The sequence below is a fragment of the Arachis ipaensis genome, chromosome B5 (genome assembly GCF_059453495.1).
Source record: "Arachis ipaensis isolate K30076 ecotype BB chromosome B5, ASM5945349v1, whole genome shotgun sequence".
Lineage (NCBI taxonomy): Eukaryota > Viridiplantae > Streptophyta > Magnoliopsida > Fabales > Fabaceae > Arachis > Arachis ipaensis.
Window position 1 is genome coordinate 157,343,829 of NC_142440.1, and position 16,560 is coordinate 157,360,388.

At 33.6% G+C, this 16,560-nt stretch overlaps 2 protein-coding genes across 2 annotated transcripts; both read right to left on the reverse strand.

The window, feature by feature from the left end:
* Nucleotides 1–8,260: 8,260 nt before the first annotated feature.
* On the reverse strand, nt 8,261–10,518 carry LOC107644789 (1-aminocyclopropane-1-carboxylate oxidase homolog 12-like). Its single transcript, XM_088488004.1, has 3 exons — nt 9,928–10,518; nt 9,109–9,430; nt 8,261–8,794 (listed from the first exon to the last, which is right to left on the reverse strand). Exons 1-3 carry the CDS (start codon nt 10,053–10,055, stop codon nt 8,537–8,539), a joined length of 708 nt encoding a protein of 235 aa, XP_088344130.1. The 5' UTR covers nt 10,056–10,518; the 3' UTR covers nt 8,261–8,536.
* Nucleotides 10,519–11,214: 696 nt separating this feature from the next.
* LOC107644787 (1-aminocyclopropane-1-carboxylate oxidase homolog 1-like) lies at nt 11,215–12,837 on the reverse strand. Its single transcript, XM_088488617.1, has 3 exons — nt 12,303–12,837; nt 11,551–11,872; nt 11,215–11,478 (listed from the first exon to the last, which is right to left on the reverse strand). Exons 1-3 carry the CDS (start codon nt 12,830–12,832, stop codon nt 11,215–11,217), a joined length of 1,116 nt encoding a protein of 371 aa, XP_088344743.1. The 5' UTR covers nt 12,833–12,837.
* Between the last annotated feature and the right edge of the window lie 3,723 nt (nt 12,838–16,560).

Sequence of the window (16,560 nt, forward strand, 5' to 3'; positions counted from 1 at the left end):
TTCATGGTATCAAAAACAACTAACCCTACAGAAGTGTGCTCTACGAACACTTAATAAGTGATATTCGACACTAAAATATGATTTGTTGTAGTGTTCATTTACGTCTCCGCTTACGCCCGATTAATTTTAGTGATCCTAGCTTCATTGTTTTTTTGCGTTACTTCTAACAAGTCAAGCAAATGTTGATTGCACTTCTATGTGAATCTGAAATGAAGCTAGCATATGAGGTGATCGGGTTTTTTTTTTTAATAACTACAAAACTACGTCGTTTCAGTCATTTCCAATGACAAGGATGGACGGAAATTAATTTAGGGATTACTATGAGTCCTGGAAGACAATTTTGGAGACAAATTTGAGTAATTATTAATTTTAAGGATCACTTTGAGACTCGAGTGCAAGTTCAAGGACTATTTTGAGATTTCACTCTTAAAAACCTAACTAGATATTTGACCACATGTATTTTAAAAAAAAAATATTCTGTTAATTTTAATATTTTTGATATGAAAATGACTTAATTATAAAATTAAAATTAGTGTAAGAACCTAATTGAAAACAAAAAAAGTATTAGATCGAATTAAAATTTTGGTAAAACTCTAGGGACCAATAAAGTAATTAAGCATAAAATTAATAGTATTAAAAATATTAAGAATTTAATATTATGAAGAAAAAATAATAGAGATTTATATAAGGACTAATTTGATTAATTTTTAAAATTTTAAAGATGAAAATGACTTATGTGTGTATTTTCAGCGACTATTTTGACTCTAAATAAATTTATAACGTGTTAGATAACACATAGCACACGTGGTATGCCATATGTTATTGACATGACACATCAACTAATTATCTTGTGACATGTGACATTAACCTATCATGTCATCATTTTACCAGAATTTAATGTAAAAATTAATTTATCTAATAAAATAATTATTTAATAATTAAAATTTATTTATAATAATTTTTTGTCTAAAACATTTTTTACAGACTAATTTAATGTATTAATCTAAATTTATTGTTTCGGACATAATAAATTAATGGTTTAATTACTCTATTGGTCCCTATAGTTTCGCCAAAATTTCAATTAGGTCCCTATACTTTTTTTTTTCCTTTTAATTGGGTCCCTATACATTTTTTTTTTCAATTTAGTCCCTATTAACGTTAAACGTCAAAAAAATTTTAGTAAATTGTGAAATTACTTTTATACCCTTAGGGACCTAATTGTAAAGAAAAAAAATATAGGGACTTAATTGAAAATTCGGTAAAACTATAAATATTCAATGAAAAATATTCCTATAATCCCTATTCAATGATTCTAAGACATGAAAAATATTCTTATAATCCATTTTATTTTATCCCTATCATTCTTTTGCTTATTTATATACAAATTGTACCAAAAATACCTTCTCTTTTTTTTTTTTTTGACTTTCAAAATACCTTATCTTAAGAACCTAAAAAAAAGAATGGATAAAATGAAATAGAAATAATAGTAACATATATAAAATTCAGTTTTCATCCATCAAGTATTCATTATGATAATGTAACATTTTACATTTGTGTGGATTCATAGAATATAATTTATGTCTTTATCATATCATGGTACACAATAAAAAACCACAAGACTATGTAATTTGTGTTATTGAAATTTAAAATCTGAAAATCAGTTCTTGTGTTGCAGTCTCCCACTCCCTGAACTAGCATAGAGATCAATAATAACATTGATAACGGACGGTTTTGAGTCGAGAAGAATTCTGAGAGAGGACTTCAGTTCATCAGTAAATATATGCAACCATCCTAAACCTCACTTTTCCCAGACCTGTATAAAAATCACCAATTTAGTAAATCAAATAATAAACTTAAATTCATAGTCATGATTCATGAACCTAGAAATAATAATCTAATAATGCCTTATCAAAGTGAACATTGTAATCAAATCATGCATGCATCACAATGCAAACCAGATAGGAGTAAAGATCGCAAACACTAACCGTGCTTTCTCCAATTTTTCAACCATATCTTTCATTGTGTGTACTGTAATTTTCTTCACCTGGTGTAAATAACACAGCAATTCAGAAAGTGTAAAGCATATACATTATACACCAGCAAGAAATTATTAAGCTCGCAATATGAAGGACACGTAAAGTTCATGCTGGAACTATCAAATTTAAACAAATTGGTTAGTGACAATAAACTTCTGATATACAAAAACAAATTCTTAATAAGCAAAAACTACACATGCCAAGATTAGACATACAATGTGATACTCAGTAATGTTATCTGATAGCAAATATACTTCAAAATGGTCTTTAAAGACCCATTTTGAAGTCAAAGATGATATTCAAAGATAAATCTGATTAGAACTGCTATATCATGTTATATTCAATTCAAGAATCAACTTGAATAGACCTGCTACATTCAATAAAACACAAGGCTAAGGAGAAAACACAAGAAGCTAAGATTCAAGCAGAAGAGCATCAATGTTTCTTTTTCCTTCAGGGCCTTTGGTATATCATGATTTTACATAGTCTCCATAAACAACACCCCGGTATTTGGCTGGCGATGATTCATTTATCAGTTCAGAAGCTGGGGAGATCCTAACCGTCTTCGCTGGATCATGAAATGTTGCCACTAATAGTCTTGCGCGATCAGGATTTGTAATTGCCCTATGCATGCAGCTCTTGTACTTCCCATTTGTTATGATCTGGAACAGAGCATTTTATATTAGACAGGTTGCGCCAATTTTATATTTTCTTATTGAAACTAACCAGCATTTTCCACAGCCTTAATCTCACAAGTGAATGATTTATCAAGAGAACATAGATAAATCACACATATCATGAGAATCCACTATTAAGATGTCACATTGTAGAAGATGGAATATCATACAATGTTATGATTTCAAGAAGAATATAACACATAATCAAAATTGTAAATTGTGAATGAAAACACACCATCTAAACTCAATATTCATGACAGTTTGTCAACCGTAGTTTTACTAAATGAAAAAGCTACCTTTTTTCACTTCTATAATTTTATTCATACCAAGATTTATGACCCAAAAACATCTTCACCAGCAATCCAAGCAACCTAACTTTAGTTTTGTCAAACAAGTTATTCGTAATAGATTCAACACAAAACAGTTTCTAGACCCCTAACCTCAGTTTAAAATATCTATGTCATACTGCACACATGCTAAGAAGTACATACCCATTTTCTAGAACATGCAAGAAACTAAAGAAGAGAGATATTATTAGATAGGTAGTGTCTACCTGATGATCATCTATTGGACATTCTATTCAATTTTAGAGTCATATTGATGCAAGTTTGTCATTAGCCACACTATTCAATCCTAGTCCTGGGCTCTGTCTGAAATGGAAGCCACGGGAGCAGGCGCGAGGCAGCGAAACCAGGCGCGAGGGACGGAGCGGCGGCGCAGTGAGGGAGGGACGGAGGCACGGCGCGGCGAGGCGAGGGAAGCATGGAAGCACGGAGGCACGGAGGCGAGACGCGGCGAGGGAGAGAGGGACAGAGGCGCGGCGAAATACAAGGGATGAGTAGAATACAAGGGACGAGGCACGACAGGGACGCCGAGAGGAGGAGGCGCGGCGAGAGGGCACCGTGCGGCAGATCCGGAGAGAGCTCGATGAAGAGGTTACGGCTAAGGATATGTGAGTGTGGAAGTGAGAAGGATTTTTTTGGAATTTTAAAAATATAAGAGTGTCTTGTTATCCTAAAAGAGAGAATATTCGTTTTTTTAAGAGAATATTCTGTTATTTTAGACGTTTTTGTTACGGTAGGGATTTAATTGAAAAAAAATAACATATAGGGACCCAATTAAAAAGAAAAAACCTATAGGAACCTAATTGAAAATTTTGCGAAACTATAGGACCAACAGAATAATTAAACCTAAATTAATAAGGCAAATAATTAATTACATAACTGGGTATTTTAATGGGCCACTGCAATCTCTGTTGTTTTTTTTTGGGCCATTGTAATTTGTGTATTAGAACAAAGATTATTGTTTTTGGACATGCATCACTGTTAAAAACCTCACTTCATTATTTAATTCTTTTCTCATTTTTTAAAACCAACGGACCATGTATATGTTGAACCGATTTTTTGTCATTTGAACCAAACCAACGGATATATTAATAAAAAAATATCAATTTGACCACATGTTTATCTTAATTAATGATAGAGAGCAACCTTAATAAAGACGCCTAAACCTTTTTTTTAAGGATTTTTTTAATTAAAATTTTACATATGTAATCAATTAAACCGTATTATATATTTCTGTCATAATTAGATTGGACAAACTAATTTAACTAAAAAATCGATGAACCAAATTTTAAACCGATATAAATTAATATCTTTTTAAAAAAAATGTCTATAATATTCTATTATAGAAAATATATAAGAATATTTATCATGATCGCTGGTTGAAGTTAGAAGTTCACTTGTACGGAAAGAATAGGTACAAACGGTCGAGAGCTATTATCATTATTATTTGTCCGGCTTCACATTATTCTGGTTGGTAAGTGATAATACAACAAATTAAAATCGTTCGCATTATTCCTCATAGTCAATGAAAAAAAATATATTTCGGGTCCACAAACAGACAAACGTTAATAAAAGAAAAATAAATAAGATCCATTTTCTCCAAAGTCCAAACTCATATTCAACTAAGCCCATAAGCAACAGTTGTTCCTACCTCATAGTATTCCCATAACGGATATTCTATGGCCTCTTGCACAGTGCGGCTCACCAGTTGAGCCATTCCACGCCTATATCTGGCTAACTGCGATATTTTTGTTCCTCACTGACAACAATCATAAATCTCAATCATCACAGAAACCACGTGTCAAACTGAATCTACATCTTATAAAATATCTTTATTTTTCTATAAACTAGTGAATTGTCCCGTGCATGCACGGGTAGGTAAATTTAATAAAAATTATTCATTAAAAAAATATTTTTATGTTAATAACATATGTATGAGTGTTCTATAATAAATTAGATTGTTTAGTAAGATTGACTACAATTTTAAGATTTTGACTTTTATCCTGTAATTTTAACTTTTGTTGATAGTTTTAATATCCTTTAGCAAGTTAAAAGATGAAGCTATTGTTTAAAATAAAAAAAAAAAGACAATAAAAAAATATAATCAAGCTAATTTGACGATGATGTTGAAAAAGTTGTTTTAGTGTGGTAAAACAAATTGAAACAAGGCAATATTTATAATGTGAACGACTATCATGACTTTTACAAAAAAATCAATAATAATAAGGAAGAATATAAAGATAATTATGGTGTACAATTAAGATGATTGGTTGAAAAAAAAATCAAGATAGATGATTGGAATTATAAATAATAATATTGTACACAAAAGAAATCAAGTAGAATGTACGAATTAAGTTACACATGTAACCAAATATGAAAACAAAGAAATAATGATGTGAATAGTAAAGTAGATAAAGAATTGAGTACTATATACTATTATGGAATAGTGAAAAAAGAACAAAAATGTATGATTCAGAGAAAGGTTAAACTATCGAAGAGTACAAATTCATTAAAATAAATTAGCATAAAATAAGTGTCAAAATATTAATTGAGCTATTTTATGTATAAAATGGATGAAAAGTCACTGAAACTAATCAAATACTTTGAAGTAACAACTAAATATATAATTGTGATTAATACTATAAAAATTATATAGGACATGAAAGTGTTAAATTATGTTTAAGAATAAAAATTTGAGTTATCATAACAAATTTAATATTAGTGGATATACGGTTTGGGTGCATTAGGTTATAATAATTCGCTTTATGTTTAGGCATACGATACATGGATACAAATAGTTATATATTTATTGAAGAAATCTGGTAGAAACATACTATGAGGATTATATGATTTTTCAGTAGTATATAAATTACTGTTACATATGATATAAGAGAAAATTTAAAACTGGTGGTGATTAAGCTGACTTGATTATATGAGTATGATTTAATTCAAAATTTTATCAGTTAAAATATTATTATATCGCTGCACAGAGTCATCTGATAATTAGAATATATCAATTTCGTAGTAGGAACATGTAAGAATATAAGAATACAATAAAAACTATGTATAAAGCATTTGAGAAAAAAAATTAATAGAAAAGAAAATAATAAGTATGATAATTAGACTACTGTATTCAAATAAATATATTCATTACATATATAAATAGAAAAAAATAATGAGAAATAGAAACAAACAAACTGCATAATGAATAACCAAAAAGGTCTATAGTGTTTGATGGAAGAGAAAATCCTAATAAATACTAAATACTTAAAACTTCTAAATTCATTGATTTTTTATCGTCAACAGGGACGTCAAATTTGACCTTGCTCCCTTTGACTATACCATGTTGAAGACAAAATTTGTGTTACTTCTGATGATGTAGAACCTCTCCAACGAAGTTCCATTGTGAAAGAAGGTCTAACCTTTTGACGTACATTAACATAAGAAATCTCATTTGATTTTGTATATTGTAAGCAAATTGAATATAAGAGGAAAAGAGGTCAAGACCTTTTGGCGAATTGAAAATAGATTCTCGGCAACAACAATGCGATTCTGTCTTTTTTGCATGAACAACTACATACCAAACAAAGACGCATATGCATAACAACAATAATATTTCAAATATTACTAAAATTAGAAGATATACATTAGATCAAATAATAAGAAATATACATAACTCGTCATTGGAAAGCATTACGAATCTGTGATTGAAGCAGATCCCCTACAAAACTTTGTGCCTGATAGTGGGGGTGCGTCTTAAGAAAATGAACGGAAGAGGCCAATAAGAACTAAAGAAGAAGAGAATAAGTGAACGGAAGAGAAAAAAATAATGGAGAGAATCTTTTTTAATTTTGAGGAGAAAGAGAAAAAACTGAAAACAGAGAATGAAAGTATGTACATGTAAAGCAAGCGTAAAAATAGGAAAGAAAAACTTGACACGGTCATGAAATGTGAAGTGTATGGTAATAAGGGTCATTATGTGAAGTGTAATGAAAATAGTTTCATGTAGGAGTAGTAAGATAATAAGAGTCACGATGAGTAAAAAGTAAAAACATTAATATTTTGATAGAAACTTAGAATGAATATAAGGAATGACACGTTAAAATTCTACTACAAGAATAACTTTATTTTCGATGTATGTTATAGGATTAATCTTTTTACCATATAATTGACCATTACATGTACTGATATACACTTCTTATTGACCACGTTAGTTCTAACATGGAGAGGACAAATTAAAGAACTTTAAAATTTGATCCTTATTAATTCTCAAAAGAAATAATTCTAATATAAAACAAACATTAAACCAAGCATACCTATAATTGGATCTATTCACTCGATATCTAACTCGAGAAACTTAAGAAATATAATCATTAATAATTATTACTCATATTCTCTTATATGTGCTCTATTTCAATAAAGTTTTTATGGCTTAGTTAAATCACCTGTTATTCTTGTTTTTTTTGGTCAAGAAATGACGTACGTGTTATTCGATCAGTGGTCCATAACTCATTAGGTTGGATTTATAAGTATTAAAAATGCCATCCATTTTGTAAAAAAAATATCTGTAACTGTTACTGATGTATCATCAAATACAACTAAAATGTAAGCCTTTTTTACTTATTCCCAGTAAAATATCAATACCAATTCCTGCAAGACAAATATAAAAGTTTATAAACTCAAATGTTATCAGTCCCAGTCTCAGCTGGAAGTTGACCTTGGTGACTTGGTGTAGCTTGATAAGAGGCAACATCATTAACACTTGGCCTTTTCTTTTGGACTTTTTTTTTGGATTTTTTTTTTGGGACTTTATCAGTGTTAGAAACTTAAAAATATACTACTTCCATTTACGTCTTGGTCTTTACCCAACACATTAAAATAAACCCAGCTAACACAATTAGATTTATAAAATCGATTTTTGTTTCTTAACACAAAAAACAGGCTGTCATCTGACATGATGAAGTCTAACTTAGTTTTATTTAAGATTGAAAGGCCCAATCTCCAAAAACAAAACTTTATAGTGGCCCAAATATGGTTTTGTCTGAAAATTTTTCGTTTATTATTATTATTATTATTATCTAGAAGTATTTGATTTTCCATTTCAACATGTTTGCAGCTTTAGAAAGCCACGCTCAAACTTATGATCTATTAATATCATTCAGATGCAGGTGCATAGTGTAACTTAAAATGGTAAAGAGCTGAATTTCCATCAAGTGCTTTGTCATAAAAGTATGCTCTGTAATCCTGCAATAATGTTTCCCCATAAAGAGAGAAGGATTATGGGGGCATAGATTATTGTTGATGGAGACTGGAGAGTGATCATGAGTGATGAACATTGCTATTTCTAACAAGTATACTACTCTGGATCACATACATTAATCTCCAAGTAGCCTTAGAAATGTGGATATGATGTGTTGATAGAGCAAGTGTTTAAGCCCTATATTATGTTCTCTAAAACCATATTTTGTGATATCATATTTTATCTTTGCAACAAAAAATGATAAAGAGCAGAATTGCCACCAAGTCCCTTGTTATAGTAATAAGCATTAAAATCTTGTAATGATGTATCCCTATAGAGAGGGGGGTTATCTTGTGAAAGTAACTCCTTGATGGGACCATATATTCTTTGTGATGGGTAGTTATCAAGAGTGAAGAAGCATGCAACTGATACTCTAGGTCCTCTATGGTTTGCCACAACACGATGCTCCACGCTTTTGAAATTTTCATTAGATATCAACTGCAAATGGTACCATAAATTAAGATTATTACAGGATATATGATTCTGCTCTAGTTACACTATAAATTATGCATCTATTGGAAAGGATTCACATGCCATAAACGGTAGTCCAGTGCATAAACATCCTGTCAAAAAGGTGTAATGTAGGCGGCTTAACTTAATAACAGTATCGATGGCTGATTCCACGAAAGATTCACGCGTCATATAGAGAACAAACAATTGAGATTTAAAATGATCAAATATAGGGTTGAAATGAAATATCATGTCTCTATAAAAACAAAGATTTTAATAGATTAGAAAAATATTGGACTCACTTGTAGCATATCTCCAATGTTAACTACCAAAGCAGCATGAACAGGGGGAACATTGATCCACTGATTTTGCCACAAAACTTGTAGGCCACCAATGTGATCTTGGAGCAGAATTGTGAGAAAGCCAGGATCTGAGTGTTTGGTAGTGCCAAGAGTGAGTTCAGGCTGAGGACATGGTGGATAATAGTGACACAGAATTGAATGCCCTTTTGCACAATCTATGCTTTCAAGATATTCAGGGTTCAGTCCAAGTGCTTCTGATAACAATCCAAATAAAAGGCTCCCCAATACCTTTATCTGCCTTGAGTACTCCATTATTGCATCCCTGCAAATCAGTTTTATTTCATAGCTAAACTATACAGCATAAGTACCCAAAATTTTGGTTCCCTCTAAATCAAATCACATTTTCCTAAATCATATTAGTTCACATCCCACAACTTTCTACTTATATCCTCCCTTGGTTCCTCACAGTATCTCTCTGCTTGGCAGACAAAAAACTAATCCGTTGTAAATCGGAATTCTGATCTATTATTGGCTGATGAGTAGCTGCATACACAATGCGTAATTCGAACCCGACTGGTGAGCTTTCCAGTCAACCAACTCAACTTAGTGAGATGTCATTTTGATAATTAACTATGGCTGCATATAAGAGCCCATCCGACCAAAGTGTCGCTATAGCCAAGGTAGCAAGACATTATAATCTTCTAGTCAAGTATACGCAATTCGAGTATCGAGAATAAAAATAGTTTCCATAAGTAAATACATAATCTTGATAAATTAATTGCAAAATGTTATTCTGAATATCAAAGTTATATTACGAACCTACAAACCAAAGGCAATTCCTGAGGATGAAGAGGATCAGGACCCATAACACACAACAGTGTGTCTCTCCAATTAGCATACCTCGTTCGATACAAATCAAAGTTGCTACCATATTTCACCTTCTTCATCTTATCCCTCGTGTAATACTCTCCCTTCACTTCCTGTGGCAACTCGTGGAACTCACGCACCGCCGTCAGCGTTTCTTCCAGCACCTTCAATGGCACCCCATGATTCACCACTTGGAACAGCCCACCGTGTCCGCCGCCTCTCGGACTGCAGCAACCATTTTGGAATGGTCTCCGGAGACACCCTTGAGGTCGATGACTGGAATCGTGAACTGGGACGGAGTCTGGTTGTCGGCGGCGAGTTCTTCCGGAGGGCGGATGAAGATTTGTGGGAGTTTGGTGATGCCGGAGTCAACGAGGCCCTTGACGCCAGCTTTGGATTCATCGAAGGACTTCAGTTGCTGGAGACGATTGTAAGATGTTGAAACTCCGCCGGTGTCGGCGACAGACATTGTTGGAGAGTGCAAAATGCTTCTAATCTTAAAAAGATTTTATTTTTTGACAAAATAGCTTTTGAGAAGAGATGATATTTTGGACTTCTAAAATAATTTCAATCTCATAAAATTAACCATTTTTTTGTTCATGTAAAAAAGAAAATCATTAAATTTAAAAGATATTATAAATGTCTCATTTTATCAAGCATCCTACAAAAATATGCATTAAAATTTGATCTTTAGGATTTTTTTTTCCCAAACACATCTTCCTATATATATTTTGTAAAATTAATATAATATTTTGAAGACCAAAATATTTTTTATTTTAAAATTTATTTTGTCAAAATTAAATTGACTTAAATGATAGTTTATTCCTCCAAAGTCAAAACCCTTTGACTTCTTATCGCAATGGTAATGAAGATATTATTTAATTTCACTCTAATTATGCCCCCTCTATTTCTTAGTGATATAATACGTACTTTTCTTCAGTTACTTCATATCCTTCTTAAAATGAGCGTTTATTATTGATATCCTTGTTAAATTCATCATTTTCTCAAACATAAAAAAAAAAAGAAAAGAAGAAATTACACAAAATAGTGAATAGTCATTATTCTAGTGGTAGTAAAATTTCATAATTTTAGTCCCGACAACTCATCTTTCAACTACAAAATATGACCCAAATTCTCCGTTGTATGTCAAAGTTTAACATACATAATTTTATTTATGTCCCAAGTTAGGAGCTATTTATGAGTATGAAGTATTAATCTAAGTCGAATTCCATGCCATAATTAACCCATTAACTTAAAATGGGAAAGAGCTGAAATGCCATGGTCACGCAGGCCCTTGCTATCATAGTAAGCGATGAAGTCTTTGAGTGATGTATCCCTATACACTGGAGGGTTATCCTCAGACAAGAGTTCCTTGATGGGGCCATACATTCTTCTTGTTTGGTGAAGATGAAGAGTGAAAAAGCATGCCACTGATACTCTTGGGCCTACATGATTTGCAAGTACACGGTGCTCCACACTCTTGAATTTGTCGTTGGACATTAGCTGTAGTATGATCATATTATAGCACTAGTCTAATCATGCATTTTCAACTCAATTTAAAAGAATTGGACTTACTTGTAGCAAATCTCCAATGTTGACTACTATAGCTCCATGAAGAGGAGGCACATCAATCCAACCATTTTGGGTAAAAACTTGGAGGCCACCAATGTGATCTTGAAGCAGAAGAGTTAGAAAATCGGGATCAGAGTGTCTGGTAGTTACCATGGTGAGTTCTGGCTCAGGACATGGTGGATAATAATGGTACAAAATTGAGTGCCCTTTTGCACAATCCAAGCTTGCAAGATGCTCAGGATTAAGTCCAAGTGCCTCTGATAGCAATTCAAATAACACCTTCCCCAAATCCTTCACTTGCCTTGAATATTCCATTGTCACTTCCCTGCAAATTAAACTAGGTAGTTATGTACTCTGAATTAAGATTGATGTTACCTAACTAATTTTTTTAACCAACATCAGCTAACGTTTTTAAATTATTTTATTTATAAATTTTAAATTATAAATTTAAATACTAAATTTCTTAAGGTTAACTAATTAAAAGTTAGTTTATAACTAATTTGGATTGTTCAGATAGTCAAATTACTCATTTACTTAAACTAAGTGTTGAGAATTTGAAATCTTGTCTTGAATATGCAATAATTTATTGTCCAACAAAAATTTATAAATAGAGTTCAAATTCGCAAAGAATTAGTACTTATCCTCTTAGGCGAGGAGATAGCATGGGAAACAAAAAACTAGTTAGTTTACCAACTTTTGGTGAATTAGTTACTAATTAAATCCATAGGATACAAGATTAATCAGTGATTACCTACCTGCATGCGGTAGGCAGTTCTTGAGGATCAAGGGGTTCAGGGCCCATAACACAGAACAGTGTGTCTCTCCAATTAGCATATTTTGATTGATACAAATCAAAGTTGCTAACATACTTCACTTTCTTCATCATCTCCCTTGTGTAGTACTCTCCTTTCACCTCCTGTGCCAGCTCGTGAAACTCACGCGCCGCCGTCAGCGTCTCTTCCAGAAGCTTCACGGGGATCCCGTGATTCACCACCTGGAAAAACCCCACCGTCTCCGCCGCATGTCTTACGCCCACCACTAATCCGGCTCGGTCTCCGGAGATATCCTTGAGGTCGATGACTGGAATACTGAACTGGGTAGGTGTCGGTTCTCCCGGAGATGGGTCGCCGGCGGTAAGCTCTTCCGGGGGGCGAATGAAGATTTGTGGGAGTTTGGTGATGCCGGAGTCAACGAGGCCTTTGACTCCGGCTCTGGATTCATCAAAAGCCTTCAATTGTCTCAAGCGGTCGTTGATTGCGGGATTTCCGGCCCCGGCGACAATCATTGTGGTTGTGAGTTGTGACAGCGATGAGTGTTACAAGATTGACCTTTACCTCTCTTAGTCTCGCATCAACTAATAAATTTTTTTCATATTGCCATATCGCACGTGCTAATGCTCTGCAACGTTGTTATTAGTCTCACGTGATGTAAGCTGTTGCCATGTGCAACCTCCATCACTAAGGTAGCGTTTGTTTTGAGGTATTGAGATAGAGATTGAGAGATTGACTGAGACTCAGTAGTCAGTATCGTGTTTGTTAGTTCAGAGACTGGTACTAAAATTTTTGTCTCTGTCTCTAAAATTTCAGTATTTTAGTACTTTCAAAAAATAGGGACACAGGGACTGAAATTTTTAGAGATGGAAACTGAAACTTTAATAACATTTTATACCTAAAATACTTTCATTTCAATTAATTAATTTCAATTTTACCCTTTGTGCAAATTAAATTAGAGTTTCATTCTTGTTTCAATTCCTGTCTCTCATTTTACACAAAACAGAATACTGAGATTTATTTCAATCCCTGTCTCTTAGTCTCTGTCTCTCAGTCTCAGTCTTTCTGTCTCTGTCTCTCTACCAAACGCTACCTAAATGTCTGAAAAATAATCTATTTATATCTATTTAAAGGTTAAGCAGTCCAATCTACAGTATTTCCTCCAAAACTAAATTTTCTCTAGACCGACACGTTGCAGGCAAAAAACAGGATTCCCTCCACGGTATCGAAGCGGAATTTTCCTGCACAAATTCATTTTGAAAATCAAATTACTCTCTTCCGTTTCACTTTTAAAAGTTTTAATGACTGAAAATTAAAAAGTAACAACAAAAAAAAACTTAATTCATACCCTTCTCTCACCACCCCTACCAACCTTCACATTCTCTGATTCTTCTCTTTTTTCTTATTTTTCTCTTCATGTCACCAACTGAAAATTGTGTTTTAAGTCACCAAGATTGTCTGGACAGTTCCATTTATCAAAATAGAGCTAGAAGTTACAAATATCTTTGTCTATGGCAGCAAAAAAAAGCCATGTGTCAAAGGAAAAAGAACTTAGTAAACCCAGATGAAGAAGAAGGTTTAGCAACAAAGACTATGAGCACAAGGTGAAGAGAACAGCAGATGATATTCCAATAACCAGTAGGATTGAGATTGTAGTTGAAGATTTGAAGTTTATCTTAAATGTCAGACTAAATAGGAAGGGAGATTTCGGAAGTCCGGAGAAGTCGTGGCGACCCAGAGATGGAGGAAGCACGATGGGGAAAAACAAGGATATTCAAAAATGTGCCACCGCAGCAATAAATAGAGATTGGAGAAGTGGTTATCGGAAGAGTTGAATGGCGTTGGAATCTGCTGCACGTCACGCGCTTGAAAGCATGAAAAGATTCTTGCATACTTCTTCTTCTTCCTCCAAATACATACTGTTTCTACTTTTAGTTATTTATTCCAAAGTGGGATTAACACTATTGGGCTTCAGGTTTCAATATTTGAGTTCTTTTCTTTTACTGTCTTTTTCAAGTATTCATTTTTTTGGTTTTGTTTTTGTTTTGCAGTTTAGGGTCTCAGACATCTTCAAATGAGTTACAACTTAAAATGTTGTCGGAAATGGTTCTATAATTCACGGGTAAGCATAGGATTCTTGCAGAATGTAACACCCTAATACTTTTAAACTGAGTTAAGCTTTATTTGGATTATATTTAGTAGCTGATATTCAAAGACCTTGCGAAATTTTTCTTTTAAAATAAATGTGAAATATTTATATAAAATAATTTATAGATAAAAATATTTGAATAATTAGTTTTTATTAGAATAGTTACTAGTTGAAAAATATAAGTGGATTTGAAAATACTAACATGAAAAATCGGTGTGCTAAACCATGAAGGCACAACAATGACAAGCTTTACTCATACCAAATAAAAAAGGAAACATAATAGTTACAATTGCAATCAGTCAATAAGGATAAAACAAGACACATAGGAAATCCTAATTCTCTTAATTTGTTTAACTATGGCCAAAACAATCGCATATTCTTCCTTCTTAAGGTAAACGTTTAATGTTTTGTATTTACGTCATCGATAGCTTGCTCCTACTAGTGCACTTGTCTTTTCACCTCAACTGTATTACTTCGTACTGCATCGTTCCTGAAGATGGTACGGAGAGAGGGGTGAGAAACAAAAGTTTCTCAATAGTTTATCTATATGGTGTCATCGTATCCATCCTCAGCCACTCTGAGTTTTAAAATAAAAATAGTGATGATGCAATGTTGTTCAATTATTATTTTCAAAAGTCTTGATTAGTCGGAGTGGTGTGTCTTTTAAATGCTTCTCATTTACTTATGTTATGACATGTGTAATGCATACAAAATGCCTATAGCGTTAAAACATATAAAGGTAATTCATAAACATTGGTATGATGTTCTCATAGGTCATAAAGCAAGACGAAATAAATAATAAATAAGAGAAGAATAGTAACATTACCATAGATAAGTCAAACAGAATAAATCTGAATAAAATAAAGATCTTAACCAATATCATACATCATACAAAAGAAACTTTGGAAAAAAGAAGGATCTTTGAATGCAATAATAAACATAATCATAAAAAAGATAAAAAAAAGAATAATCATGATCACACTTTTCATTGCACTTTTCATTACTTTCTCTCGTAGCTTTTATGGAAGGTATTAAGGTATTGACGGCTTCAGAACAGCGATGGCAGTGGGTGACCCAACGGCGGCAGAAGGTTCCAACTCCAACCGCGATGCCTTTCCTCTCCTCCGCATGCGACAGATTCGACCTCCCTCTCGCACGCGTCCTTCTCTCGAGTCTTGACAGAACAGCGGCGTCACAGTCGCCTCTTTCCTCCCTCGCGTCGAGCTCCTCTTCCCGGCGAACCTCCATTGATGGCGACGACGGAAACTGGGCAGCTCCTCCAGCTCGACGCGACCTTCCCTCTCATCTGCCCGATCTCTCTCTCCTCTTTTGGTGTGCGACGATGGCACGGAAAACGATGACGACGATGGGCTCTGCGGCGGCAACACGGCGGTGAACGATAGTGACTCTTCCGGCGTGCTCTTCCCCTCTCCTTTCTCTGCTCTTTCTTCTCCCTGTTTCTCTCACTCCCCGATCTCCATTTCCCTTTTCTTCAAATCTGTGTGTGAGCGGTGGTGTGTGGGTGCCGTTGGAGAGGGTAAGGGAGATGAGGGTGTGTGCGGATGATAGTGAGAGGTGAGTGAGTGTTGTGGTGTGTATCTGGGGAGCGGGTGTGGCGATGGCTAGTGAATATTAGGGTTAGGGTTGTTTTGGCAGGATTTAGGGTTTTAATTTGAAAATTAGAGTTTTAGGTATGAAATTTGGGATTTTGGGTTAATGTGAAATTTAATTAAATTTTTAAAATTATTTTAAAATTTTATTTATTGTGTCAAAATATTAATTGATTTAAAATTAAGAGTAAAACCCCTCCCCGGTCCCTAACTATTTACGAAATTGACCTGGCGCCCCCTTACCATTGGAAATTAACAACGCGGTCCTTAACCATTCTCTCCGTGTGACCAAAAGGACCCTCTTACCGGTACTTCCGGTTATTTTTTACCTGAAAACCGGCAAGAGGGTCCTTCCGGTCACACGAGAGAATGGATAAGGACCGTGTTATTATTTTCTAATAGTCAGAGGACACCAGGTCCTTTTCTAGATGGTTAGGGACTAAATATTTTAATAGTTGGATTACACGTAGAGACTAAATATTCT